We start from the raw sequence: 26,633 nt of genomic DNA, 5'->3' as shown, positions 1-26,633 counted from the left end.
AAGATTAAACTGCTTGAGGGAGGGAGACTTTGGGAGCCGTACTTAAATATGCAATGACAAAAACAGCATAGCTTAATCCATACAGATGGGCAAAGGATATTCAGCAAGACACATTCAGCTATTACTGTGGCATCCCAGGGTGTTCAGCTGCTATTTCGGTTCCAGCATGCTGGGAGATGCAACAAGGAAAATCTCCCTTGCAGGCAGCCCAGAAAACCTGACAGGTGGACTCCTCGCAAGGCTGGAAACAGCCAGAGAGCCTTATTATACCATCTTCAGAGGGATAGAGTAGGACAGGTGAGCATAGAAGGCAAAGAGTAAGGAGAGGATGATGAGAGAGTTGGTGCCTTCTGTGAACTACAGGCTTGCCTATGTATAAATAAGATGCATAATAAAATAGTAACCTGCAGCTGTCTTAAACAGGGCCGCAGAACCCCAGGCCTCGGAGCTAAATGTGGCCCTCCAGGCCCCTCTATCTGGCCCTTGGACTCTGCTGAGGCTACAACTCCTGCACCCTCCTCTAGTTAGTTGACCGGTGGAATGTGTCCTTGAACTGCCATAATGCTTCCTGTTTGGCCAGATGGGTGTGGATAGTGGTGTGTGTGTGGCCACACCCACTTTTACCCCACTCACTAGTGGTATGTGGCCCCAGGAAGATTGACTGCAAGGAAATGTGCCCCCCACCCCCGGGTTGAAAAAGGTTTTCTCCTCATCTGTGCATGGGTTTTCCATGGGCAGCTTCAGAGTTAAGGTTTATAGGAGGAGCTCTGAGGACATAATGGCATTAGGCAAGTACCTTTGTGCTGTTCTAATTGCTTGCTGAAAACCTTTTTGTTTCAGCATGCCTATCCAGACATGTAAATATGGTTTATATAACTGTTTTTAAATATTGGTGACTGGTATATGCTTGCAGACTGGTATAGAGCTAATGATCTGCTTCGTCAATATATATTTTCTAAATATATTGCCTCAATTACATTGTCTTCAGCGGGCATAAAAGCAGAATGGGCATAAAAGCAGAACCAATTTGGCGCTAATTAAAATGTCTGAGGCCTGCATGAAAGCAAGTTGGATTTAGCAACCTTGCTTCGATAGAAACAGGATGCACAATAGCTAATTTAACAAAGTGGCCTCCAAACTTGGAAATCAGTATAACATACTCCCCTGCCCACCCCTCCTTAATAACAAGGAAGTACTTTCCCTGCAAGCAATGGTGGATTGAGTGGACAAGACCAATGGTGGGTCCCATGGTCAAGAAGGCAGTTTCTGCACATGCTGTAGAGGGGCAGATGGGGCTCGTCAACCTGGGAAGGTAGCCTATTTAGAGCACACGGCTTCCTCTAAAGAATCCTTGGAACTGTAGTTTGAGGGTGTTGGGAATTGTAGCTCCTCAAGGGGTAAAACAGTAGTTCCAATGATTATTTAAGGGAAGATATGTGCATTAATAATATAATATGGATATACAGTGGTGCCCCGCTAGACGAATGCCTCGCTAGACGAAAAACTCACTAGACGAAAGGCATTCGCTAGCGGAAGGCTGCCCCGCAAGACAAAAAAGTCTGTGGGGCTGCCTCGCAAGACGAAATTTTTTTTTCGTCGTGTGAAAACCGCTACTTGTATTGGTGCTTCGCTAGACGAAAAAATCGCTAGACGAAGATACTCGCAGAACAAATTATTTTCGTCTAGCGAGGCACCACTGTAATTTGAAAGCCACTGAACAATAATGATCCTTAGCATTTATCCAGGGCTTTGGGGTATTTTAATATTACATGCAGTATTTTGTAATCCTCACTGCAACTTGGATATTGTTAATTAGTAATATTATGCCTATGCTACAGATTAAGAGGACCGAAGCTGAGAGGGTGGTGGCTTCACAAAGGGCACTTAGTGAGATCATTATTAAAGTTACATTAAAAAAAAATCTGTGCTATTCAGCCAAAAAGGCCCACATGACAGAGGTGAGATTAGAACCAAAGAATTTCTTTTTCCTTACTAAGTCTCTTAGCCACATCCCTAATGAAAGTAGATGTGTTGGTTTAAAAAGAATAATGGAAACCAGATTAATGGACCACAATACAATGCATGTTTAAAAGTCATTGTTTGACTAGGTTAACTACTTGGGCAAAATGCATGTTGTTATCAATATAATTATATTCTAACACGTTATCTAAGGAATGATTGTAATTTTTCCACGAATGGTATGTGAGGGGGTCAATGCCTGGAGTGAGTGTCAGTTAGATATTCTCATGTACATTTTTACCAACTGTGAATAATGATGTGTAGCACTGAACAGAACTAATCACATGGCATTACCAATATTACTGCAGAGAGACTCATTCTCATTATATTAACACAGATTTATTTGTGCAAGTGCCCAAGGTCCATTATTAAAGGTCACCAGTAAGGAGAGAGGGGAAAGAAATTTCATCCAGTTCACATTCAAAGGTGAACATACCTAATTCACACTTTTCAAAACAGTACTTGAACTGAAATGCAGCCATCCTTTGAAATTCACACTTCTCTGAATTTTGCAATGCTGTTCTCCAACCGAGTAGTGTACAAACCTGAATATACTGGGGTGGAGTGTGTGTAAGACCCTGTATGTCGTAGTGGTTACAGTCCTGGAGTAGAACCTGGGAGACCATGTTCCAAATCACCATACAACTAAGAAACCCACTAGGTGACCTTGGGCCAGTCACTATATTTCAGTCTAACCTACCTCACAGGATAGTTGTGAGGATAAAATGAAGAGGGGATGAAAGTGTGTACATTTCCCTGAGCTCCTTGGCCAAAAGTTGGAGTACGGATGTAAACAAACAAACATGCTTAATTTAGTGAAAATAACATTAAAATGCATTATATTAGAGGAAATCACTTTGCTAAAATGTGTGTATTAGGCAAAATTGCAAGTAAACATTAGGAGAAATTCACTGGATTTTCATGAGGACTTTTTTTTCTTTTTAATCACAAACTGAAGTGGAAATGTGGAGAACTCAAGACTGGGAAAATGAGAAACATAAGAGAAACCCAAATTCCCTACCTTCAAGAGCCAGATCCCATGAGAAAAAAAGGTCACCCCTCAGTAAATTTTGGTAGCGCTGAGCAGCCGCTCAGATTTTGAGACAAGGCCCATAGAGAAGTCCAGCTCCCCACAGAGCATGTGTAAATGTACAATGCATGTCATGGCTCTGTGTCAACACTGAGAGGAGAGACAAAGGAGCGATTCTCAAAGGAGGTCTGTTTTCCCCTGCTTTAATAAATGCACCAGTTTGATTTCTGTACTCGGATCTCTCCTCCCTTCCCCCATGCAAACTGTTTGGCTAACCTGTTAGTCTCCACTCAGACTGGTAAAACCAGCTAATCTGATTAGTTCTCACTCACTGCACACAAACACACACACCACACACACGAAGAAAGACTGCTGGGGAATAGTGGGGCCTACACAGCACTCTGAGGCTCCTGCTTCAATCAATAGGTTAGGGGGTTGCCGAATGTGCAGTGTGGCACAGCCAGCCTGCTCTCAAGCAGGGGAGACAAGTGTTGCTGTCTTTTCCTGACCTGGGCCTCGGGACCACATGAGTATGAGCCGTCATGTTTCGTGTCACATTCAATGTGGTGACGGAGAAAGTTACCTTCACCTTGGCAGCCTGCCCCTCCATCGCGTGGAAGGTAAGCTCCAAAAGGTAGGCAAAGAGCAGAAGGGCTTGTAAGCAAAGGTTGCTTTTTCAGCATTGGTATTTACAGCTAGGCTGAAGTGGATCACAGTGGAAGGCTGCCCGTTCGAGAATAATGTTCTGGTTTGCAGGAAAGGATTGTATGCACTTTGTTTTGGGAAATTGTCTTGAGTGGTCTGGTTTTTTCCTTTGTGGAGGATGGGACTTATTCATGTGGTTTAAACAAAGCAACAGACCACAACTATCTCCCTTGAAATGGAAGATGAAAGAGCCCTCCAATTTGCAAAAGCCAGAAATGTAAAAAAAAAAAAAGTGACCTAACATTGTCTGCTTACTTTTTGAAGCCCTTTCCCCCAAGCTCCCAATGTCAGATGCCCCATATGGGCCGGTTTTTCGTCTTAGGAAACGATAGTACCAATTGGAAAGGGGGTCTTTTCACTGTGCAAAACAGAATGGAGGCTGTGCTTTTGGACTGCCATTTCAAAAGGTTAACAGAGAGGAGCTGTCCAGAATACGTGAGTAATATGGTCTGGCTTCCCTACATTGCAAAGGAAGGATTTTAAATAAATGTCTCGTTGCATTTCATTTTTTAAATTGCTTCGTTTCTATCCAGTACTCTATAATATTGCTTTCTACCAGAAAGTAGAATTTCTGCTACCTAAAAACTGTGGTTGAAACTTGTTTCAGGAATAACATAATGCATGCCTGACAAATAGCATTTTGGCATAACCCACAGCATATATGTGCATCATGTCGTACACTGTATGCAATTAGCATGAAATACATTGTAAGTAGGAGTGTTAAGTGAAGCCGATGTCTTTTGTAGATTGAGTCAGCCAGCTCTTGGTAATACAGTGGAAAGGGGAATATTTTGGTTTTAGCATCAGGTAAAGACTTACCCATTTGTTTGCCGTTTCTTGGTCACTTGTGTGTGCTGTAGGCTTCTCCCCCTGTAATTGTGATAATGTTTTGCATTGATATTGAGTTCGTTTTGTTTTTACCAGCTCTTTTTGATGCACTGGAACAGTTCTTAGTATTTTTAATTGCGTGTACCCCTCTGGGATCATATGATGAAGTGCAAGCTAAAAGTACTCTCATTAAATAAATGAATATTAGTACATCTATGGCTATAATGTTTTAAAATATATGACTGAACAACTAAATAACTTTTAACCTACTTTATGCAGGAGACCAGTCAGCAACAATCTCTTTGAGCTCAAACACACATCTACACTACTACACAACTACCCTCCACCCCACTTTTATTCCAACTGGGAACTGTATAGGAGAGATTCCTGGTGAATTTGTGTTCTCTGTCACTTTTATTTTGGGAGAACATACTGCTGAGAGCAATGACTGTCTATTCTTGTTTGTACACAGCTTAGTACATGCAGTGGGTCATAGTTGTAGCTTTTAGTTGTAGGCATCAGTGCTAATGTTAAATATGGATGTGGTTTGTTTAGGCAACAAGAATGCACAAGTTAAACTAAATATGGAATAGTGCCTTGGGCTGCAATCCTAACCCCACTTCATTGGGTGTAAGCCTAATTGAATTCAGTAGAAATTGCTTTTGACTAGTCATGTTTAGGATTGGACTGTTACCTATTTCATTGTTCTGGTCACTTTGTGATTGATTGTGGAACCTGTGGTCAGTTTTGATCAAGAGTGTGCATGTGTCAATATCTAACTCAAGAGAATAGAAATTTCAAGAAGAAGAGCTGTAAATTAATAGAAGTGCTTGGATTCCCCTGCCCCCAGCATACTGTGCCATTCTGTCAGCTATAACCTAGCAATCATGATGCAGCAGATTTGATGAAATGTGCTAGGAAGCAGTGATAAAATTTGACCTATGTGATCATACATTTCTGAAAGATTGCAGCAAAACAGACAAGCTTTACACCTTTCTCTTTCTCTTTCTCAATGAAAATAGTTAAGTAAACCAAACACGTGTCCTCTGGAAGTCCCACTGTGGCCACTGGGCATTACTCCCTAGTAAGTGTGCCTACAATTGTTCGCAAATAACACAGTCTGAGTTCAGAAAGAAAATAAATCCTGGTTACATATTACTGAATAACCTGAACAAAAACTGTGTATAATTTGAGGGAGAAAGGAGCAGAGGGTCTTTGTCTTTCTTACATCAGGCCTTGTACATAACAAGGAAGCATGCAGAGGAAAACTCCTTCAGAACTATACAGCCAATCAGGGCAAAGTGCCACATTGGCAAGCATCATGCCACTCTGCATGGTTTGCTGAGCAACACCTCCACCTGCCCCCCCCAGCTAGTTGACTGTAACTAACTAACTAACAGAAATAACCCTGAAGTCACACTCACAATGATATCTGCAGTTGCACTTCCAACAATAATTGCAGCCTGATTGACTTTTCTGTTCATTTCTTTTACAGTCAAAGCAAAAACACCTTCTATTCCATTCCTGCCATAGGATCTTCTGTGGCATCAAGGGGAGGTGAGAGGGAAAACATTCCGTTGAGCAGGGAGAAATCTTTGCACCGATGGAACATTCTCCTTGGCACTATCTTGGAAGCAACCCAGAATGTGCCATGACGACGCACACTCTGCTTAAACTGTCCTGATAGGCTGTCAGTGTAGCGGCATATCTCTCTCCCCAGCATATTGAAGTATTAGGATCAGTCAGCCTGCTATGCTGCCACTCATCTAGTAATCAGAGCCACATCACAAGAGCATTGGGGAAGAAATCCAAGGCCTCACTCAATAGAATTAGCAGGAGCACCTCACCCGCCAGAAGATGTGAAGCAACTGAAGGTTGGGGCAGGACAGGCAGTGGCGGAGGAAGGGGGTGTGGTCCACCCCGGGTGTCATCACTGAGGGGGGCGGGTTGACAAAATGAGTTTTAAAAAAAATGGGCTCACAAAACTTTTTAGGAGTGACGTGGTGACTTAGGTGCCTGCAGGTTCTGCGCTGCCTGGAATGGCAGCATGGGACTTGTGTCTGTTTACTGCCTCTCCCTCAGCTGCCCTACAGCTGAGGGGGAGGTGGTGGAGAGGCTCTAAGCATCAGAGAGGCTCGCCCTGCCCCGTGGGCGTGGATCACCCCACCCCATGGGTGTGGATCGCCCCGCCCCCGGCTGCAGGACACACCCTCGCACCAGGCACCCAAGCGACTAGCTACACCGCTGAGGACAGGTGACCACTAAGTCTAGAGTTCTAGTCCTAGACTTCTGGCGCAACCTGTATTTCAAAGTTAAACACAAGTGCAAAAGGCATTGTAAATGATGAGTAAATCAAACAGGCAGCAGTTTGAGCAGCTGCAAGTGGCACTCATAGGGTCTTGGGCTGTGTACACAACCCTGCTTACTCTGCATCCTAGTGCTCTCAGTTTGGGAATTGGTGTACACACGATATTAGCCGCAATCCACACCTATCCTGTTGTTTCTTATGAAACACTGTGCTTTGATGCATTTCCCCCCAAACCATCTTGGATCCAATTTGAGAAAAAGAACAACCTAGCTGTGTTTTAACAATGCGCTCATAGCCTTGGTGTTGGTGGCCTTGAGCACTGGCTGCTTTTGAGGCTGCGTATATATGTTATCTTACTGATGACGGTTCCCTTGGCATAAATCCTGAAATGCCTTGCCAAAATAACATCACTCTTCGTTCTTGTGAAATAGACAAAGCAGATCCTCTGCCTGATAGGCAATTGGAGCGTAATACGAATTTGTTGCCAGCTTTTAAATATATGCAGTGCCTGGTGTCAAAGCAGTCTCTCTCTCTGTGTTTGACAGTTAGAACCGTTAGGAATGAGAAGTTACGCCTCTTAAAGCCTATTGTTTAAGACTGATGCAGCAGCAGGTTGTAATAAAAGGTGGAAAGGCTTGCATCCTGTCCTGGAAACAAAAGCATTAGCTATGAAAGGAAAAGAGAACAAGGGAGCAACTTATTCCTTACCAAACTCCTTCATCAACGTATTTCTCTCCAGACGTTTCTGTCCCTTAACTGTTTTAATTCCCATCCCTTAATGCTGAACATAATAGAGTTGTGTAGATTTGGCAGATCCCAAAGGCTGCAGTCCTAACCTTGCTTACGTGGGAGTAAGTCCCATTGAAGAAGACTCACTTGTGAATAGACATGTTTAGGATAGTTCCATAAGAATAGCTATTATCTTTATAGTACTATATACAGAGCTCTGCTCTGCTCCTAAATGCTCCTCTTATTGCTTCTCACTAAGGCATACTTTGTGCAGTATTTGGTAATGCTTAAATGTAAATGCAGCTCTTAAACAAATGAACAAAAAGAGGGGGTGACCAGCCTGTCTGAAGCATGAGGGAGACTTGCCATCTCACATAGGCTTTTAAATCTCCATCTGAAGCATAAAACATTTCCCCCATGGGCCGGTCATCTGCTCTGGTCCTTGTTGTGATGTGCACTTACACGCCTGGTCTCAAACGCAGGTGTTGTGATGCTGGCTTGTAGGCAGCCTTAGAGTCAGCTGGAGTGCGAGACATGAAACTCTGGTACTGAAACCTAATGGTGATCAGCTGGCATTGGAATTACAGTCTAGACTGATAAGAGCCCAATAGGCAAGGCCAAGCGGACAGTTGACCAATGAAGCCCAAGCCTGACCTGGACACCAGGATTATTTGCAGGGTAGCAGTGTGCTTTAATTGACAGCCCTTCAGATACCTGGAAACTGCTATTATGTCTCCCCTTACTCTTCCTCAGTCTAAGCATACCCAGCCCTTTCCATTGTTCTGCATTGGACTCCACACATACACATACCCAATCCTGGCAAGCATCCTCCAGAAAAACTCAAGTTTGGTAATGTCCTCCTTAAAATGTGGCACCCAGACCATAGTACTTCAGATGTAGCTGGGAGAAGGGGAAACGTAGCTTGGTTGGACAGGAAAAAACTGAAGCAGAAGTACCATGCAGTTTGCTAGTAGGCACATCTGCCATGCAAGCTGCAGAAGCCTGGAGAAAGCTGCATGTGTCACATCAGCGGCAGGACCCACTGTGACTTCACTTTTCAGCAAAGTCAGAGCTGAACTTTCATAACCCAGTCAATGGCAAATAGCTTTCATCTGCTGTAATTTGCTGTGCGTCATGAATGAGTATGGTGTAAAACAAAGTTCACTCTTTTATCCAATACTGCCTGTGTCTTCCAGGGTTTTTCCTTTTAATATAAAATTTTCACCTTACTTTTTATTGATATGAAAGTGAATATTTTTGTCCTTTTTTACTTGAACAGGCATTTCCTAGTTAGACATTAATCTGAATGGGCCTATGGTGGGTCACACAAAAGCCATTCATCAATGTCCTTTAAAAGGGAACAAGCTGTAAACAGAATAATGTGCTTTTCAAATCAAGACCAAAGAGACCATTGGAATAAAACATCCCATTCTTTCAGTGTCGTGGAAAATGTTACACAAAAACTAATTACATTCCAAAACATAACCATGCTAATAAGAATAATGCCTAAATCTTTGTGGTGTCCTTTTTATTGTTTTATGAGGACAATGGATATTGTATAGCACAGCAAGTGATGTTGACAACCTTGAAACTGATACAAGGTCACGTTGAGTTTGAGATCCTTTCTCTTTTGCATTAATACCTCCATATACTGTAAAGCCTTAAGCAACATTACCTGTGCCGCCATCTTTTTATGATCAGTATTCAATACTTCATGCACAACTAGAAACTATGCTTCCCTGTACATACATCACTTATAAGCAAGAGGAAATATAACTATTTCATTGCACTTACTGTACTCCGTTCATAACTATGAGAGATACATGTGAAACGGTCTCATTCTACCACACAACCTAAACCCAAGATCTGTAGACTATCTTCCGGATACCTTTGAGAAAAAACAGCAATGCATTTTTGGGAGGGCAGTAGGAGGAATTCATGTCAGATCCGATTCACTACCATCTAATAAGTGGTAAGGGATGATGGCAAAGTTCTGAGGGAGTTTCCTTCACTACATATTTTTATTTATTTTCTTAAATTTATATCCGACCTTTCTTCCATCAATGGAACCCAGAGCTGCAAGATCACAGACATACCCTCCACCCGGACCCTCACCTGTGTGAATTTCTTCTCCCGTCATAACTATGGTTAAGGGATATGTTGGCACATCCCAGTGAACAAGCCAGGTTCCCTGCTTATCCAGTATCCATCCATATTAGCCAGGATTCTTAACCAGAGTTTGAAGCAGGTCACAAATGTTCATTAAGTGAAGGGCCTGGTTGGCCTTCACTACGATTAAAGCATACCTGAAGCCTGCACAAGCTCTAAGAGAATAGTTCCGGAATTTAAAACTTCTTCTCACTGTGTGCACAAAAGTTCATGACATAATGAAGTGGTAAGAAGCCACAACTGTTGCAAGATCTGTGGACTGTGCTGCAGACACATTACTCTTTTGGAATGCATTCCACTTTGCAGAATTGTGGTGGAAGCTCCACCTTGTGGCAGAGTCCCTCTCTTTTCTGCCAGCCTTGTACCCTAACTCAGGAAATTTCTGTTTCTCCAAGCTATCTAACATGTCATGGCCCCTGTGAGACTTATGTGAGCATAATATGGTGACTGTGGGCATGTGTGTTTTCTCTTGTCATTTTAGTCGCTTGAGCGTGAGGGACAAATAAATTTGGGAAGCCCAGTTTAAAATGTTGTGTTTGTGTATTGCATCATGACTGTGCATGGCACTTTACACTGTGGAGTCACAAAATAAAAAAGGAGTTCCCATCCCCTGACAGTTTAGTATCCAAATTTTGATGCATGGGAAGGCAATGAGCATGGGAAGGCAATGAGAGGGAGGGAAGAGAGAGGCAGTGTTCACAAGGTAGTCATTTGCAAGCAGATGCACTTGCACACACCTAGGCTTAATTTCCGTTGCAGTTAAGGACTAATATCAGCCACCTCAGACCCTACGATTTGCTGGTGAGGCCTTGTTGGTGCCACCGCCACTGGGAGCTCTCTGGTTGAAGCTGACCCATAGCATGGCCTTTTCAGTGGTGGCTCTCCATTTGTGAAAGACCCTCTCTAGTGTACCCTGTCTGCCTCCATCATAATTAACTCTCAGGAAGAATTTGAAAACATTCCTGTTTTTTATGCAGGCATTTGGAATACAACTCCAGGATCACAGGATGGAATAATACTTTTTACTGCAATCAGTGCCTTTTAAAATGCTTTAAACTGTAACTGCTTTTTGTTGTTCTTAACTTTCATTGTTTTTGGAATGTTTTGACTGTTCTAGAATATTTTCCTTTTAAAATTGTGGAACTGTTTGCTGCCCTGAGCTCCTTCGGGAAGCACAGCAAGATTAATAATAATAATAATAATACTCTTAAGTCAAACCCTCACAGAATTGTTGTTGTTCAGTCGTTCAGTCGTGTCCGACTCTTCGTGACCCCATGGACCAGAGTACGCCAGGCACGCCTATCCTTCACTGCCTCCCGCAGTTTGGCCAAACTCATGTTAGTAGCTTCGAGAACACTGTCCAACCATCTCATCCTCTGTCGTCCCCTTATAGGTGGGCCTTAATCAGAGATTTGAAGTAAAAGAGAGGTGTTGTCAGATAGGTGTTGTGGGAATGAGTTCTGAGGATCGTGGACAGCAGGAGAGAAATGATAGAGTCCTAGGAAAATAGGAAGCTGCCTTATACTGAATCAGACCATTGATCAATGTGGCTTTCTAGGGTTTCAGGCTGGAGTCTTTTCCAGCCCTACCTGGAGATGCCAGAGACCAAACATGGATGTTTTTTGCATGCCCTTTAGCACTGCACTATGACCCATCCCCTAACAAAGCGTTGAGACAAATCAGAATACCTTTGTGAGTTTAGGGTGATACAAAGAGCAAAGGCCAAGACCAGGGATGCCAACAAGGCTGTAGAGAGCTATAAAGGACAAAAGGTTTATTCTGGAACTGCTAAGAAGCCACTGTGGGGGATGCAACAGCTTCCTAGGTTGTATGTATCAGCATGCATACGTATACCTATGAAGTTCAGAGCAGCATCCTCTGGGTTCTCAGGAAGCCTTCTGTCCAGATACATCCTTGTAGGAACTTCTAAAACATTTTGCTTAGTGCTCTTGAAATATTTTTCAATGTTCTTTCTGTAACATTTGCCATTCTCCTGCTATTGGCTGAAACGGCTTTGTTTGATGCCTGCAATAATTTTGGTATCTATTATATGACATGAATTGAAGGGATCGTTGGTTTAAATTTCAGAAGTAAGCACAAGTAACTTCAAAAGTAATTGTTTTTCATATTGGTGGGAATTATTGGGTAACTCCAACAGAAGCTTCTGAGAAGGTCAGTTTTGCATGGCAGAGTTCTGTAAATTGTTACAGATGCATTGTTGCACTTTGAAATTCTGGAACAAATAGCTTGCTTTGAAAAATGTGGGGGAAACAGAGAACAGAACAAATTAAATTACTCACAGCACAGAAGACACCAGGAAGAATGGCAGATGGTGTCAAATTAACTTCTTATGGACCAATTCAGAGATAAATGTTAACAGAAAACCAGAACGGCTACATAGATTAGTGGTGACCGGGCAACAATATAACCCAAACATGTTTGCCATGATAGCTGAGGTCTCATAGATCACAGTGGATGAATTAGGAACATAGGAAGCTGCTTTATACCAAGTCAGACCATCGGCCCATCTAGTTCAGTATTGCCTACACTGACTGGCAGCCACTCCCCAGGGTTTCAGGTTGAGGATACCTAGAGATGCTGATGATTGAACCAGGGACTTTGTGCATACAAGGCAGATGCTCTACCACTAAGTACAGACCTTTCTACACTAAAAACAAACCAGTTGAAAAGTGGTTGCTCTTGGCTAGGTTATACACCATATGATGCTAGGAATGCTGTAGTGTTACTAGGGTAACCAATGGGTCTTAAACCCTCAGTGAGTTAGGGACTTCCCCTGTATGTGAAGATAGTCTCCGGTGGATAGAGCAGGCAAGACCAATAGTAGGTCCAACAGCCAATAAGACAGTGTCTACACATGCTGTAGAGGGAAGTGAGGGGCAGGTGGGGCTCACCAACCTGGGAAGGTAGCCATCTAGGAGAAGGAAACTCTGATCCTAAACCTCGGCTGCCTTGCAAGGTATCTTCCAGAGAAGAAAAGGCTAAGAGGTAAAGGTAAAGGGACCCCTGACCGTTAGGTCCAGTCGTGGACAACTCTGGGGTTGTGGCGCTCATCTCGCTTTATTGGCTGAGGGAGCTGGCATACAGCTTCTGGGTCATGTGGCCAGCATGACTAAGCTGCTTCTGGTGAACCAGAACAAAGCACAGAAATGCTGTTTACCTTCCCGTCGGAGCGGTACCTATTTATCTACTTGCACTTTGATGTGCTTTCGATGCTAGGTTGGCAGGAGCAGGGACCAAGCAACGGGAGCTCACCCCGTCACTGGGATTTGAACCGCTGACCTTCCAATTGGCAAGCCCTAGGCTCAGTGGTTTAGACCACAGCGCCAACCGCATCCCTACACAAATCTGGAGTCCCTAAGACAATTGTATGGCACCTTGTATCCCTCCTTCCAGCAACTCCTGCAGCCAAACTGATTCCAAACATGTTGCTCTGTTTTCCTTTGGACCAAATCTGAGAGGGGGGTCTTGTGTGGGTAGACCAGGACCACCATACACGCTGCCCATGCTCGCATCACAGGAAGGTCACTATGGTGCTGCTAACACAGCGGTTCGATTTCACTCCTGGAGGTGCACTCCATTGTCTCTCAAGACAGACAGATGCTGACAAGTGTTACTAGTGTTATAGGCAAATATGCCAGGGAAATATTTTGAATGGGGACTTAATTTAAACTGAGTGCGGTAGAGATACTGAGGAGTGTTAAAGGCTAGCAAGCATTAGCACTCGCCTCTCATTTTTTTGTGAGCTAAGAGGAAATTGTTTTGTCTCAATTTTCCAATATTTCTCAGGGCTAATGGTACGATGCCTTAAAGCAGGTGTGGATTACACTTTGTCAGTCTGAGGGCTGCATTTCCCAGTGGGAACCTTCTGGGGGCTGCATGTAAGGAGTGGGTAGGGCTAGATGCAAAAGTGAGCATGGCAATGAGATGTTCCTCTTGCCTTTGGACAGTAGGATTCATTCCCTTCCATTTGCCTGGGCAAATAGAAATGCCATAACCTGTTGCAGGAAAAATGGTAATGTCAGCCGTTATGACCTATCTCTTTGGGGAGGGCATTTAGACTGGGGGAGCCACTGCAGAAAAGTTTCTCTCCTGTTGGAGATACATAACATACCTCCATTAAGGAAGGATTTCCTGTTTCCCTGAACCTTTGTGTGAGCCTCTTGACTTGCTGATTCTGATGGCTGCATTGTGTATGGTTATTATTTATTGTTTTGTAGTTTTTATTGGTGGCTTTACCCAATTGTCTTGGTCATTTCTGCTGTAGCCCACTCTCAAATTACTTCTGTGATGAAGATCAGGCAATAAATATCGGAAATAAATAAGGAAGTTATTCAGAAAAGGACTTCAGCTTGGAAGGATGATGGTCCTTCTATTTGAAGGGCTGTTTGGTCCAAGTCCAGCTTAAAGATTAAGAATCGTTAAGAAGAGAAAGCAGGAGGGGCCTTGAAGCTGTCTATCCACCATTAGCTTCTGGATATTGCGAGATGTATTGTTTTTCTGTTTTCTAGTAATTATTTCTACATTTGCATATATACATGTAAATTAGCATATGCAAATTTTATGGAAACACCTGCCCTCTTTGTCCTCTCTTTTGGTGATGCATGTCCCCTTTCTGGCCACTCTAGCCTTAAGTGAAAAGTTTAAAACTTGGGGAGGCTGATATGTGAAGTCAGTGCAGCAACCATGTGGGTGGGTGGTAATCACATGGGTCTTTCCTATCCATCTTTTTTCTTCTGCAAGCTTTAATATTTAGAACCATAGCTCCGTGGTTGAGCAGCTGCTTTACACACAAGAAGTCCCAGGTTCAATCCCTGGCATCTCCAGACAGGGTTGATTGAGAGAGTAACTCCTTCCTCAAATTCTGGAGAGCCTCTGTCACTCAGTGCTAGTCATCACTGAGCTAGAAAAACCCAATTATTTGACTTTGAATCTGCCAGTTTCCTATGTTGCTATGTTCATTTGTACCCAATGTTCAGGACCATCTAAGCTTTCTTTTATTGTCTCATCTGCATATGAAATCACACCATTTTCTTTCTCTCTCTAAATAACGTTACTTGCATTGACCCCTTTGGGTCTGATGAACTATAAATCTAAATAATGCCTGAGATGATGACCAAGGCATTTTTGCGGTACCAGGGGAGTCAAGGATATCTCATTATCCAGGCCTTCTTTCCCTTTCCTTCTATTTCCTTCAGCTTTTGATTAACCTGCAGGTTGTGTAAACAGATCTGAGACTGAAGTGAGTTAAGGGGCCTATTATCTCAGGATAATGAACCGTGTAAATATGTGTTCGGGTGAGAGCCTATGTTGAATCAAGACATAGATTTTATCCATTTTCTGCCACTTGTAGCCAACAGAAACGCCACAGCCCAATTAACAGAGATGTAGCCAATTTGCTTGCATCTGAGATGATTAATCATCTTTTGCAGCAACACAGCACAGCTTACATGTAGTGGTTTGTTCCTCTGTCAAATGATACACCACTGATTCAGATAGATGGAGAGAAGGGTATCTCTCCAGATCAGGGGATTTCAAGCTTAGATTCTGTGATGAAACGGTAAGTCAAGGTGAGCAAGCTGTCCCAAATATAGCTTCTTTACCAATAATGATATTTTTCTGCAACATAGGAGCCAGTTCTTAAGGGCTGAGGTCCCTTCCCAAATCACTACCCACACACACAACCAGCTAAAAGTGTTCTTGTTGTGGCTACATCTTCTGAGTCATCATCTCAACCTTTCACATCTGACAGTGAGTACCCATATGAAGATGCCATGCTCCTGGTGTCTTTCTGGATTGCTGCCAAAGTGTTCCCAAAATCAAGCTGTAAATTCACAAATAAATAATAAAGGCCACAGTTTTAATGGGCAAAACTACACATGACCATTATTCATGTTTTCTGTGGTTGGTTGGTTGGTTGGTTGTTTAAGTGTGCTTAACCTGGCAGCATTTATTTGAAGAAAAATAGGATCCAATTCAGAATTTGCTCCTGATCTAAATCAGGGCCCAGCACAGTACTGGTTTTCTTGCCCCTGTTTAGTACAAATAGCTCTTCTACAAAGTGCTGTTTTACTACAAACAGCACTTTCAGGGGCAAAGAGCAGCTAGTCGGCTATTCTGAGTGCAGGCCCCAATCTGACTTGGGAGCAAGTTTTGGATTGGGATCCATGCAGATTAATAGCCCCACCCCACTAATAAACACCACCAGGTTAAGCACACACACCGCTTTTTAAGTGTAAGTAATTGACACATGCGGTTTGGTCCAAAGAGATCCTAAAAACTGGGCACTTGATGCTGCAATTGTTATTTGTACCACTAGAGGTCAGAAGAAAACACGGCCAGAAAAAAAGAATTGCATGCAAATGACACAGGAAGCATCACATCCAAAACTGCACTTTCCGGGCAGCTTATGTTCCCAATTAACAAGACAGCATGTTTCAATTTTTCAAAAATAATTTTATGTTTCCGTTGCCTGGCAACCAGGAAGCACATTTTTAAAATAAAGCATATGCCAAGATTTTCCATTGTACTTTATTCTAGTTCACAAGCATACAACTTGGCAAAGGGGGGGGGGGGGAGAAAACCACCCTGGCAGCATGTTAATTATGTCTTTGTCAAGATGCAACACTCTAGTTAAGCCTTATACTTTGAGACTGCAGGTGCTTCAAACCAACAGATAACTCCCCACCCCATAAAACTATGTAAATTTGCACTGCACTTTTCCTCCCAGTTGGCAAACCAGATCTTCCACCCTCTGTTTTGCAAGTCAGTTGGCACAAGAAGTGATAAAACTAGCATTGAGTCCATTTCCAGATGCCCATGTACTGTGGCTCACTTTTGGTTTCCATTCAAAATGCTGACATTTCCTTCTGGCTGATTTTACGTGGGATGGTGGCTCCTTTATTTAGCGATGCCCTATCTTGGGGTTTTGTCCTTAGGAATACCCAGTCCCTTCTCTTATGAAGTTGCATCAGCAGCATAAACTACCATATACTGGTATTGTACTTTTCTTTTTGTACCTCCACACGTCTTCCCTGGTGCCCTTCAGCTGTTTAAGAACTAATCCAGCAATCAGCACCATTGATCACCACACTGAAAGAGTAGGGAGACTGAAGAAGTGTGCATGCACACGAAAGCTCATACCAATAACAAACTTAGTTGGTCTCTAAGGTGCTACTGGAAGGAATTTTTTTATTTTGTTTCGACTACGGCAGACCAACACGGCTAGCTACCTGTAACTAAGACTTGAGTGTAAAAGAAGGATTAAGAGGTGTGTTAGGCAAAGTAAGCTGTGCTGGTACATGATAAGTAAATCCAGAATCCACTGTCAGCCATTAGGGGACCCCTGACCATTAGGTCCAGTCGTGTCCGACTCTGGGGTTGCGGCGCTCATCTTGCATTACTGGCCGAGGGAGCCGGCGTACAGCTTCCGGGTCATGTGGCCAGCATGACAAAGCCGCTTCTGGCAAAGCCGCTTCTGAGCAGTGCACAGAAACGCCGTTTACCTTCCCGCTGGAGCGGTACCTATTTATCTACTTGCACTTTGAAGTGCTTTCGAACTGCTAGGTGGGCAGGAGCTGGGACCGAGCAACGGGAGCTCACCCCGTTGCGGGGATTCGAACCGCCGACCTTCTGATCAACAAGCCCTAGGCTCTGTGGTTTAACCCACAGGACCACCCGCATCAGGCCATTAAGGCAAACCAAAACATTGCAAACTTTGACCCTGGTTTGCAGATCATGGTAGCCAAGGTATTTCCTATGGTTACAGGTTGTGGTTCTTAACTATGATCTTGTTCAAACTTTGGCTTAGCTGCCTTGCCACACTGTGCTAAAAGGACCAAGGGGAAGCAAAGTGGGTGTGAAATCCTTTCTGGGAGACAACACATTGTCCGGGAATAAACTGTAGTTTGGCTTTCTGTGATATCCAAATGAAACCTATGAAGGAGCAAGCTTTTAACTTCTCCAGAACCTGCCTACCTCCCAAGTGGAGCCAAAACTATTTAAGTCTTTTATCTCCTCCCATACGCCATCTTAAGACTGTAGTGTAGACTCCATGACTTTGACATTAAGGCCATATTCAGTGCCATACATTTAAAGCACTATGATATAGTCATGACTTCCCACAAAGAATTCTGGGAGCTATGGTTTGTTAAGGGTGCTGAGAGTTGTTAGAAGGCTGCCATTCTTCTCAGAGTAGTTTAACTCCTCCTCCTAGGGAACCCTAACTCATCTACCCCTGCTTTGTTTTACATCTAGCCTGAAGGAAAGTTCTGAAAAAATTCAAATGCTTTCTTGACATTTTGGGACATTTTGGTGGGTGTAAGAGATATTCACCTGACTGTGGATACTGGATCTTTATCATCTGTAGACACTAAAGATTTGTAGCATGCATCCAAGGCTTTTAATTAAATGGATCTGTAGGTACCATCATTATAACATGGTGGTAACACTATCTCAGACTGAAAACTGCATTTCAGACTTCTTTCAGAGAAAAGCCCACACTTCAGGATTTCAGGTAGATTTTTTGCAAAAAATTGAACAATATTTTTTAATTTCTGTTGAATTTTCCATGTATTCTTATTGCTTGGTGTGGTGAAATCGTAGTGCTTCATAGGATGTGAATGACATTTATTTTCATCACAGTGCATCAGAAAAGAAATGTGTCCTCACTCCCTCCAATATGTCACCTCAAAACCATTTGGCAAGAAGGGAGAGAGATTTTCTGAAAACAACAGTGGCTTCCTTTTTCCTTTTTCTTTTTGCAACTGAATATATTTCCAGTTGAGTATTAATCTACAGCCATTACTCATCATAACTGAATGCAAGTTTATCTCGCACAAACAATTAACATAGCACATTGCAACAAATGGAATGGAATTAAAAATTAAGCTGCACACCACAGACTACAAACTCTGTTACTAAACCAGAGGGCAGTTTAAAACAACAGAAAATAAAACCCTGAACTGCTGTATTGGCTACAAATGTACAGAGCAATCCTAACTATAGGAAGCCGGTGGAAATTAATGTCAAGTTAAGTAAAGCCAGTATAAGCTTTGCACTTCCCTAGATCTTCCTTTGGCATAAGTTCTCCCATTTAAATCCCCTTTCAGGAGTGGGGCTGCTGCCAGCTGAGTCTGCCTGAGCCTGGCAGAAGGACAACAAAAAGCTTTTAATATACTGTATAATTTGACTTACATGACCCAGTTACTGCTAGTGTAAGTTCCGCCAGGTAACCAGATCACATAGAATCATAGAGCTGGAAGGGACCCCAAGGTGGGCAGAATGGGAAGCTTCATGCTGGCAGCGACAAGCACTGGCCAGCAGGGCTGGGCAGAGGGACACCTTTGCCTAGTCCAACCCCCCTACCCAGCCCAGTGCAAAGGTTGGCTTAGATTGCTGTCGGAGCATGTGCAGCTGCAACAACTGCATAATGCGTCCCAGTTTAGCCCTGCTTTCCCTCCCTTTGTTGCCAGCCCTGTGTTTCAATGTTATATTGTAAGCTCCTTGGGGCAGAGCCCTGTCCTCTTGTCCTCTTCAAAATGTCATGACCACAGATGGCACTATGTAAATAATTAGAATTGTAGCAAAGGCACTAACAGCTGCTGAAGTTAGGGCGTCTTGAGAATATAGGCTTCCTCGCAGTTCCTAGGCAAGGCATTTTTTGGCATTAATCTGGGGTGAAACTGCTTTAAAAATATCCCTTTGTATTTGAAAGGGGAGGAAAAATGACTCACTGGGTTGGAATTGTTCACTTCTCAATGCTGGCATGGAGTAGGTCCATCTAGAACAGCTCTTTTTTGTTGCAAGTATTTTCCTCCTATGAAGATAATAAACCTTGACATTCAAGTCAATTTGTCCCCTTCTGAGACAAGGCTCTGATGCTGGAAAATAGAGACACACACTGGCCCATAGCCTTATTAGTATCGATGGGAATTTTTGTAATGTAATGGGTTTAGAAGGGGCCAGTGGGTGTCAGCTACCGAATGCTCAAAGCAGTGTTGGGTGTGCTATATCAAAAGTCCAATTTCAAGAATGACACATCCTTCAAGAAACTATCCCAAGCCATCTCTATAGTTATATTGTATAATCTCAGTCTTCAGGTTTTCCTCCATTATGGTAGAGTACGCACAGTGAATGCTGAAGGACTAAACAAGTACTAGGCTAGATGGACAAATAGTCTAGCCTAGTATATCACTTCCTACATTCCCGCCAGTGACATCATTCTCCTTCCTGAGCAATTTCCACACAGGCTGATGTCATTGTTGAAAGTCACTAGAAATTATTTCCATGCGCTTAGATTCGGTGGAGATGTCCAGCTACCGATGACACCAAAAGACTCAGTAGGGAGGGGGACAGTAAGGTTTGGAACAGGACTGGCAGAGTTTAGTTTAGAAAACCCTTCCAACTTCCTTTCCCCCTTTCCCCAATGCTTTATTTATCTGGGGCTGCAGGGTAAGTTAGGCTGAGAACCAGTGGCTGCACAGGATCACACAGTGAGCTTCATGGCTGAGGTTGGTGGTGGGATATTGCTCTAGTGGAAAAGCTGGCTGGTGTGGGTAGGACTGGGAGAAAAATGAAAATAAAATATATGTTAGAAGCTAATATTCACTTACTGTGTATGCAACAAAGCAGGTTGATTTTGTGGGGTGCTGGAGGCAGCGGGATTCAACTTAGAAGGCCACCTCTAGCTTTGAGTCCCCAGTGCCTCATTCCTCCTTGGAAATGTGTTCAGCTTAGGGTTTTTTTTTTTTGGTTTTTTTTAAGAAAGTGTTTCTGGCACTTATCCTGAGTGATGGGAACCAACGTTTCAGTGCAAAGCATTAGATGAGACTGCTGCAGAGGAGGATCAATATTCACAATAAAGATTGCAGGTTTGAATCGAAACACATTCTGTTTCCCTGAGAATCAATAACTATATCAGCTACCAGTGGCTTTCCAAAGTGCCTTTCTTTTATGCAAGGTGGTGGTGCCACCAATGCAATTAAGTGCAAACATTTATAAATCCGCACTAAACAGCATATCTTCATCCTTTGGAATTTGCAACATATTCAGTGAATTTAACTGCCCTGTTCTGTAGGTCCTTGAGACGTCTGTAAAACTAAAGCTAGGACAAATGGATCTGCATAGTAATAGTGAGAGAATAGCATCTGACATCAGTATAAAACACTGTTTTTCTTCTAAAGTAGCATACCAGCATCCCTAACGCACAGGGAACAGGTATTATTATTATTATTATTATTATTATTATTATTATTATTATTTACATAAACCTTAATGTCAAGATAGGCTTCTGAGCAGTTACAACTTTAAAAACCTGTTGCACAAGGATTAAAATATAAATATTCATAATTTAAAACAAACAAATTGCACAGGCATTAGAATATAGACATAATTAAAATACATAATTAAACAATCCCTTTAAAACATTGAAGTGTAAGCACCCACAATTAAAATATGCAATAAAGTAAATCCTGTTCAGAACAACACAGTAAAAGACTAGAGCTGTATGCACACCATACACACTAAGAACATTTCTGCCCCCCCCCAATCCTGGGAACTGTGGTTTAAGTCTCACAGAACTATAGTTCCCAGCACCTTTAACAAACTACAGTTTCTAGGATTCTCTGTGTGCAGTCCACTGCTGCAGCCCTAACCCCACCTATCTGGGAGTATGTTCAATTGATATCAATAGGACTTATGGTACTTCTGGGTAGGCATGGTTAGGATTGTGCTGTAAGTCTTGTACGTTCATACTAAGATAAGGAATACCAAGCTTTATCATTTTATAGCTAATAGGTTGCAGTAAAACTGACTAAACACCACTGGAGAACCTGGTGTGCTTTTAAAGGTTATTTTTATGCATTTTAATCTGTTTGCCTTGCTGTATACTGTCCTTAGGGTGGTATATGAATTACCTAAATAAATAAATGCTAAAATGAGACAAAGAAATTGGGAACTAGTGTATGTGTAGCTTTAAGATAACCAAATCTAGCACTCTGTTGATGCCATCATTGGTTGAACCACATGGTGATCCCCTTAAGAGTTCTCATATTTTTACCCTGCCCAAAGTCTGACCCTGTAAGCACTACACCAAGGTGAGAGCTGAGCGCTTTGGGGTGGCTACCTTGCTGCCCCTGAATTTAGATGACTCTAAATGGGCATCTCAGGGGTAATGAGATGCTCTGGTGGATTCTGTCTGCGCTATCATGCCCCATCCTCATTTTGATATTTGAAATATCATCATAAACAGCCAGTAAGAGTTAAAAGACAGCATGTTGGAGCCAGTGGCTGGGCGAGCCAGGATGAGGAAGAAAGAAAGCCTTAATGTACCGAGCCCAGAGCACTGACTCATCGAGCTCAGCATTGCCTATCAACAGAATCATGGAAGTGTAGAGTGGGAAGGGACCACAAGGATCTTCTAGTCCAACGCCCTGCAACGCTGGTATCTTTTGCCCAATGTGGAACTCGAACCCATAACCCTGAGACTAAGAGTCTCATGCTCTACTGACTCAGCTGACTGGAAGCAGCTAGCCGGAGTCTCATGCTGAGGTCTTTCCCAGTTCTGCCAGAAAATACATATTAATTAGAAATACCAGGGGTTTCATGCATGCAAAGCATTTCAATGTTTTTATTTCATTTGTATTCTACTTTTCCTCCAAGGAGCTCAAAGCGTTGTATGCCGTTCTCCCTGGGGATGGTTAGGCTGAGATGCGGTGTCTGGCACAAGGTCACCCAGTGAGCTGCATAGCCGAGTAGGGATTTGAACCTTAGTCAACACACTTTAACTGTTACACCACAGTGACTCTCAAAGCATGCCTTGAACCTTTCTCCCAAATTGCAGCTGGGAATTGGCTGAGAACATCTGTGGTCATGCTGTTGGCAAGTAACATAGTTGCCAACTCCCTGGGGCCCTGTGTGCTTGAGCACCCACAAAATTTCCCATGAAGGGGCTGGGCACCAACACATTTCAGTGCCTGGGGCCATGCATGCTAGATGGTACCCATGGCCCCAGGCACCCATGGTCACAGGGCTAAGCTGGCACTCCTGCCCAGTAATTTAAAGCCATCTGAATTTCTGTATTGGAGGAGGGAGAGTGAAGGGATGCCAGAAAGTTGTGGGTCAGTGGGCTCAATTGCATGTAGCCCCCAAACGCAGGTGGCTCAGTGGTCTAAACCACAGAGCCTCTTAGGCTTGCCGATTGGAAGGATGGCAGTTTGAATCAGTACAACAGGGTCAGCTCCCATTGCTATGTCCCAGCTCCTGCCATCCTAGCAGTTAAAAAACATACCAGTGCAAGTAGATAAATAGGTACCGCTGTGGCTGTAAGGTAAATTGTGTTTCCGTGCACTCTGGCACTCGTCACGGTGTCTCGTTGCGCCAGTAGCAGTTTAGTCCTGCTGGCCACATGACACGGAAAGCTGTCTGTGGAAAAATGCCAGCTCCCTTGGCCTGAAGTGAGATGAGCACCGCAGAGATGAACGCCGCACCCCATAGTTGCCTTTGACTGGACTAACCATCCAGGGGTCCTTTGCCTTTACCTTTACCTATCCCTATGCAAGGCCTTATACCCCAAAATGAAGGTTCCTCACCCCTGGAAGAGAAGATCTATCCCATCATGACTTATGAAAGCACTTAATGTTGCAATTGTGCTCAAAGCTCATTGGAGTGCTGCATTGTGCTATTATGATGGTTGAACAATACAATCCTCTGAGATCACCGAAAGTCCTTCAGCTCCCACTTGTTGATTCACTTCTCTGACTCTGGTAGAGAAACCTGGGGCCACATTAGTGGCCTGGTCAGGCCAGCTTGGCAGGCTTATCACAGGAAGTAATAAAAATAGCAAGTGCTTTACTAGAAGCACAATAGGGTGACTGGCAAGTTTTATAACTGGTTCTTCTACATTTGTTAGGGGGAGAAATAAATCCCTGGTTTCTCTGGGGCTTTTCAGTGGTTCTTTTTTTAAAAAGCAGTTTGTAAATAAAGCTTTTACATGTTAAGAGAGAGAATGAAGTGTGCTGCTGGTGATTGGGCAGACTTTATAATTGAATGGCTGTCTCTCCAAGCAGGGTTCATGGACTCAATAATTCCACTTCCAAAAGGGATGCATTTTCCTGACAAGCATTTATTGTGAGTCCTATTCTATATGAATGGTAAGATTCGAAGACTGCAGTGGGGTAGAGAGTAGGCTGCAATGGAAGAATCCTAGAATCCTAGAACTGCAGAGTTGGAAGGGACCCTGAAGGTCATCTAGGCCAACTTCCTGCAATGCAGGGCTCAAGGTTTCACCCCTGCCCCATTTACTTCTCTTACTTCTTAAAATTAGGAACATGAGAAGCTTACACCAAGCCAGGCCAATTGTCCATCTTGTGCTAAGCTCTCTGAGTGGCAGCTCCTCTCAGGCAGAGTTCTTTTGCATGACCCTCTGAACATCAGGAAGGACTTTCTGACAGGTGGATGACCACCAATCAGGGATGCTTTGGTTTAGATTCCTGCATGGCAGGGTGATGGACTAGAGGACCCTTGGGGTGCCTTCCAACACTATGATTCTATGGGATCCGTTAAACTTGGGATACCAAAGATTGCATTGGGGAAGTTCTGCATGCAGAGCATTTGTTCCATCACTGAGTTGTGGTTCAATTCTCCCCATACTCCATCTCTTTACATTTTATATCCCATCCTCTTCTGTCTCCACAACTGTTCCTGTATAAGGTTGCCAAACGTAGATTTCAAAAATTCTGGTTACTGTCAGGCCAAGGGGTCATGGACATTGTTAGCAGGATTCACACGTCAGGTCTTTTCAGTGCAGCTGGGCATATCACAAAACAGATTTCTGGGGAGATGCCACCCACCCACTGCCTTAAAATTGTTCTGAGACATCTATACATAGAAATTAGCAAGTGCAGTGTTTAAGCAAATATTGCCATGAGCCAACGCCCCAAGGCCTTTAAGAACTTAGCACCAGTGGAACTTGTCGATTGGACTCCACAGAGAGCAGCGGTAAAAGCTACCTGTTTTCTCCTGTGGCAGTGCTGGTAGATGCAGCTGACTTAACCTTTGCTCGGGAGATTAGGGTTCAATTGCCCATGCAACAGTGAAGCTCACCAGGTAACCTTGGGCCAATTCCTGTCTTTAGGTGTGACCTAGCTCACAGGATAAGAGGGGGCATATGGCAGGATATCAGTGGAATACAAATGGAGGGATATAAATGGAATAATAAACCAACCAAACAAATGTTTTTACAAAATATGCACAATGCTCATTTGGGTGGCATTCATGTTGTAAATATAACATGTGCTCTAGCAACTGAAACATAGGCAAGCACATCAATGTCTATAACTCGTCCTATTGGCTCACCAGTGACAGAACTGAGCTGCAGTCTGTGTTAGGGTTAGTTCAGTGCCAGAGAATATGCTTTGCGTGGATGCATGCTGAAGGCGCAAGTTTAACCCCTGAAGTCTTTCGCTTAAGAAAGGATCCCATGGAAAGAGCTCTGCCTAACTTTCTGGGGAACCCAGAAGGGTCATAGCTCAGAGTACAGCCTGCAGAGGATTCCAGGTTCAATCCCTGACATCTCCAGATAGGGCTGACTGGAGAGCGACTACCAGTTAATGTCAGCAATTCTGAGCTAGGTGCATCAAAGGTTTGAATCCGTATAGGGCAGTTTCCTGTGTTCCCTATATTCAGACTTTTCCTAGACACTGCCTGTCAGAGTGGCCACTTACAGGTACTTACAAAATGGACCAAAAGGCATGGTGTTTATTTTTTTTATGTTCAGATCAATCGTTCTCCAAATACTCTTAGCCAGTGTGAGAAAGCTGTGACCTGCCTTGCACGGAGGAGCATGGTTACGTAAGCCCAAACCAGACAGAGAGCACTTCTTTTGTTTTGGAACAGAGGGGTGCAAATGGGACCAGAAGCAACCCAGGGAGGAGTTAATTAAAGGAGGGGGGAAGAGTTAGCGGGTCCCATCTTATTTGTTTGGGAAAGCTATTAACTCTTCACTGTAGCAGTCTTGGAGGTGTTTGCTGTGATGGGATCATAACCCGCCCTCCTCAATCATCCCCCTCCCATGGGGTTTGGGTGGGGAATCACAGATGTCAGGAAAACTCATTTGGCAGCATTAATCAAAATGGATTAGATTGAGCGGCATCAAGGCTACCCTGTTAGCACAGCATCAAAGAGACGTCCTCTCTGCCCCAGTGGCCTGCATTGTCCACAGCTTTGAAATTCTGGAGCCATCCAAACATTTACTGGAGGAGCAGGGTTGCTGCATTGTGGCTAAAAGCTCACTGGAGCCTAATCCCTCATGTACTTCTGTCTCCTCTGTTTACAGTATAACTGGGTTAAGTCATCTGGTGCATTGGGGTGTTGGTGGCTGGAAGAGTTCAGAGCCCCAATTAAGATCCCAGCCAGCTTGTCCGTTCCAACTGTTCGGTGATGGTTGGACTGCCACAGAGCCAGTTCGTGCTGGTATGAACAAATGCGCTCCCACATTTGTGACATTGGTACAACGTTTCTAAAGCCAGAAGGTTTTCTTGGCTTTTGCTTGAAGAAGTGCCTTTCCTTTTCCCTCCGCCCAGGAAGAAAAACAGATTGGGATTAGATTTTTGAAACAGGCTTGGCTTCCGCACCCCACTGTCGAACAGTGGGGGACAGCTGCATTAAAGTACCACAAATGTTTATTTGGAAACGTATTCTGGGGAGAATATAAAATTATGCAGTAGGTATGACATTGCAGTGGGTGCTGTATTTTTATTTTAAATGCCACAAATGAATTTATGCATTTATGCATTGAGTAAATACAATCACCAGCTACCATATGTGTGA

The 26,633-nt window shown here is 43.4% G+C and overlaps 1 protein-coding gene across 1 annotated transcript in view; it reads left to right on the top strand.

Moving 5' to 3' along the window:
* Positions 1-3,563: 3,563 nt before the first annotated feature.
* The window catches only part of SPATA13 (spermatogenesis associated 13), a 130,190-nt gene continuing 107,120 nt past the window's right edge, over positions 3,564-26,633 (top strand). The window contains exon 1 of the mRNA XM_033146340.1: positions 3,564-3,669. Within this exon, the coding sequence (XP_033002231.1) occupies positions 3,592-3,669 (78 nt within the window). The 5' untranslated portion in view covers positions 3,564-3,591. The remainder of the gene's footprint in view (positions 3,670-26,633) is intronic.

This window comes from Lacerta agilis, chromosome 4 (genome assembly GCF_009819535.1).
Source record: "Lacerta agilis isolate rLacAgi1 chromosome 4, rLacAgi1.pri, whole genome shotgun sequence".
In the NCBI taxonomy this organism is placed as follows: domain Eukaryota; kingdom Metazoa; phylum Chordata; class Lepidosauria; order Squamata; family Lacertidae; genus Lacerta; species Lacerta agilis.
This window is presented reverse-complemented; position numbering and strand designations above follow the sequence as displayed.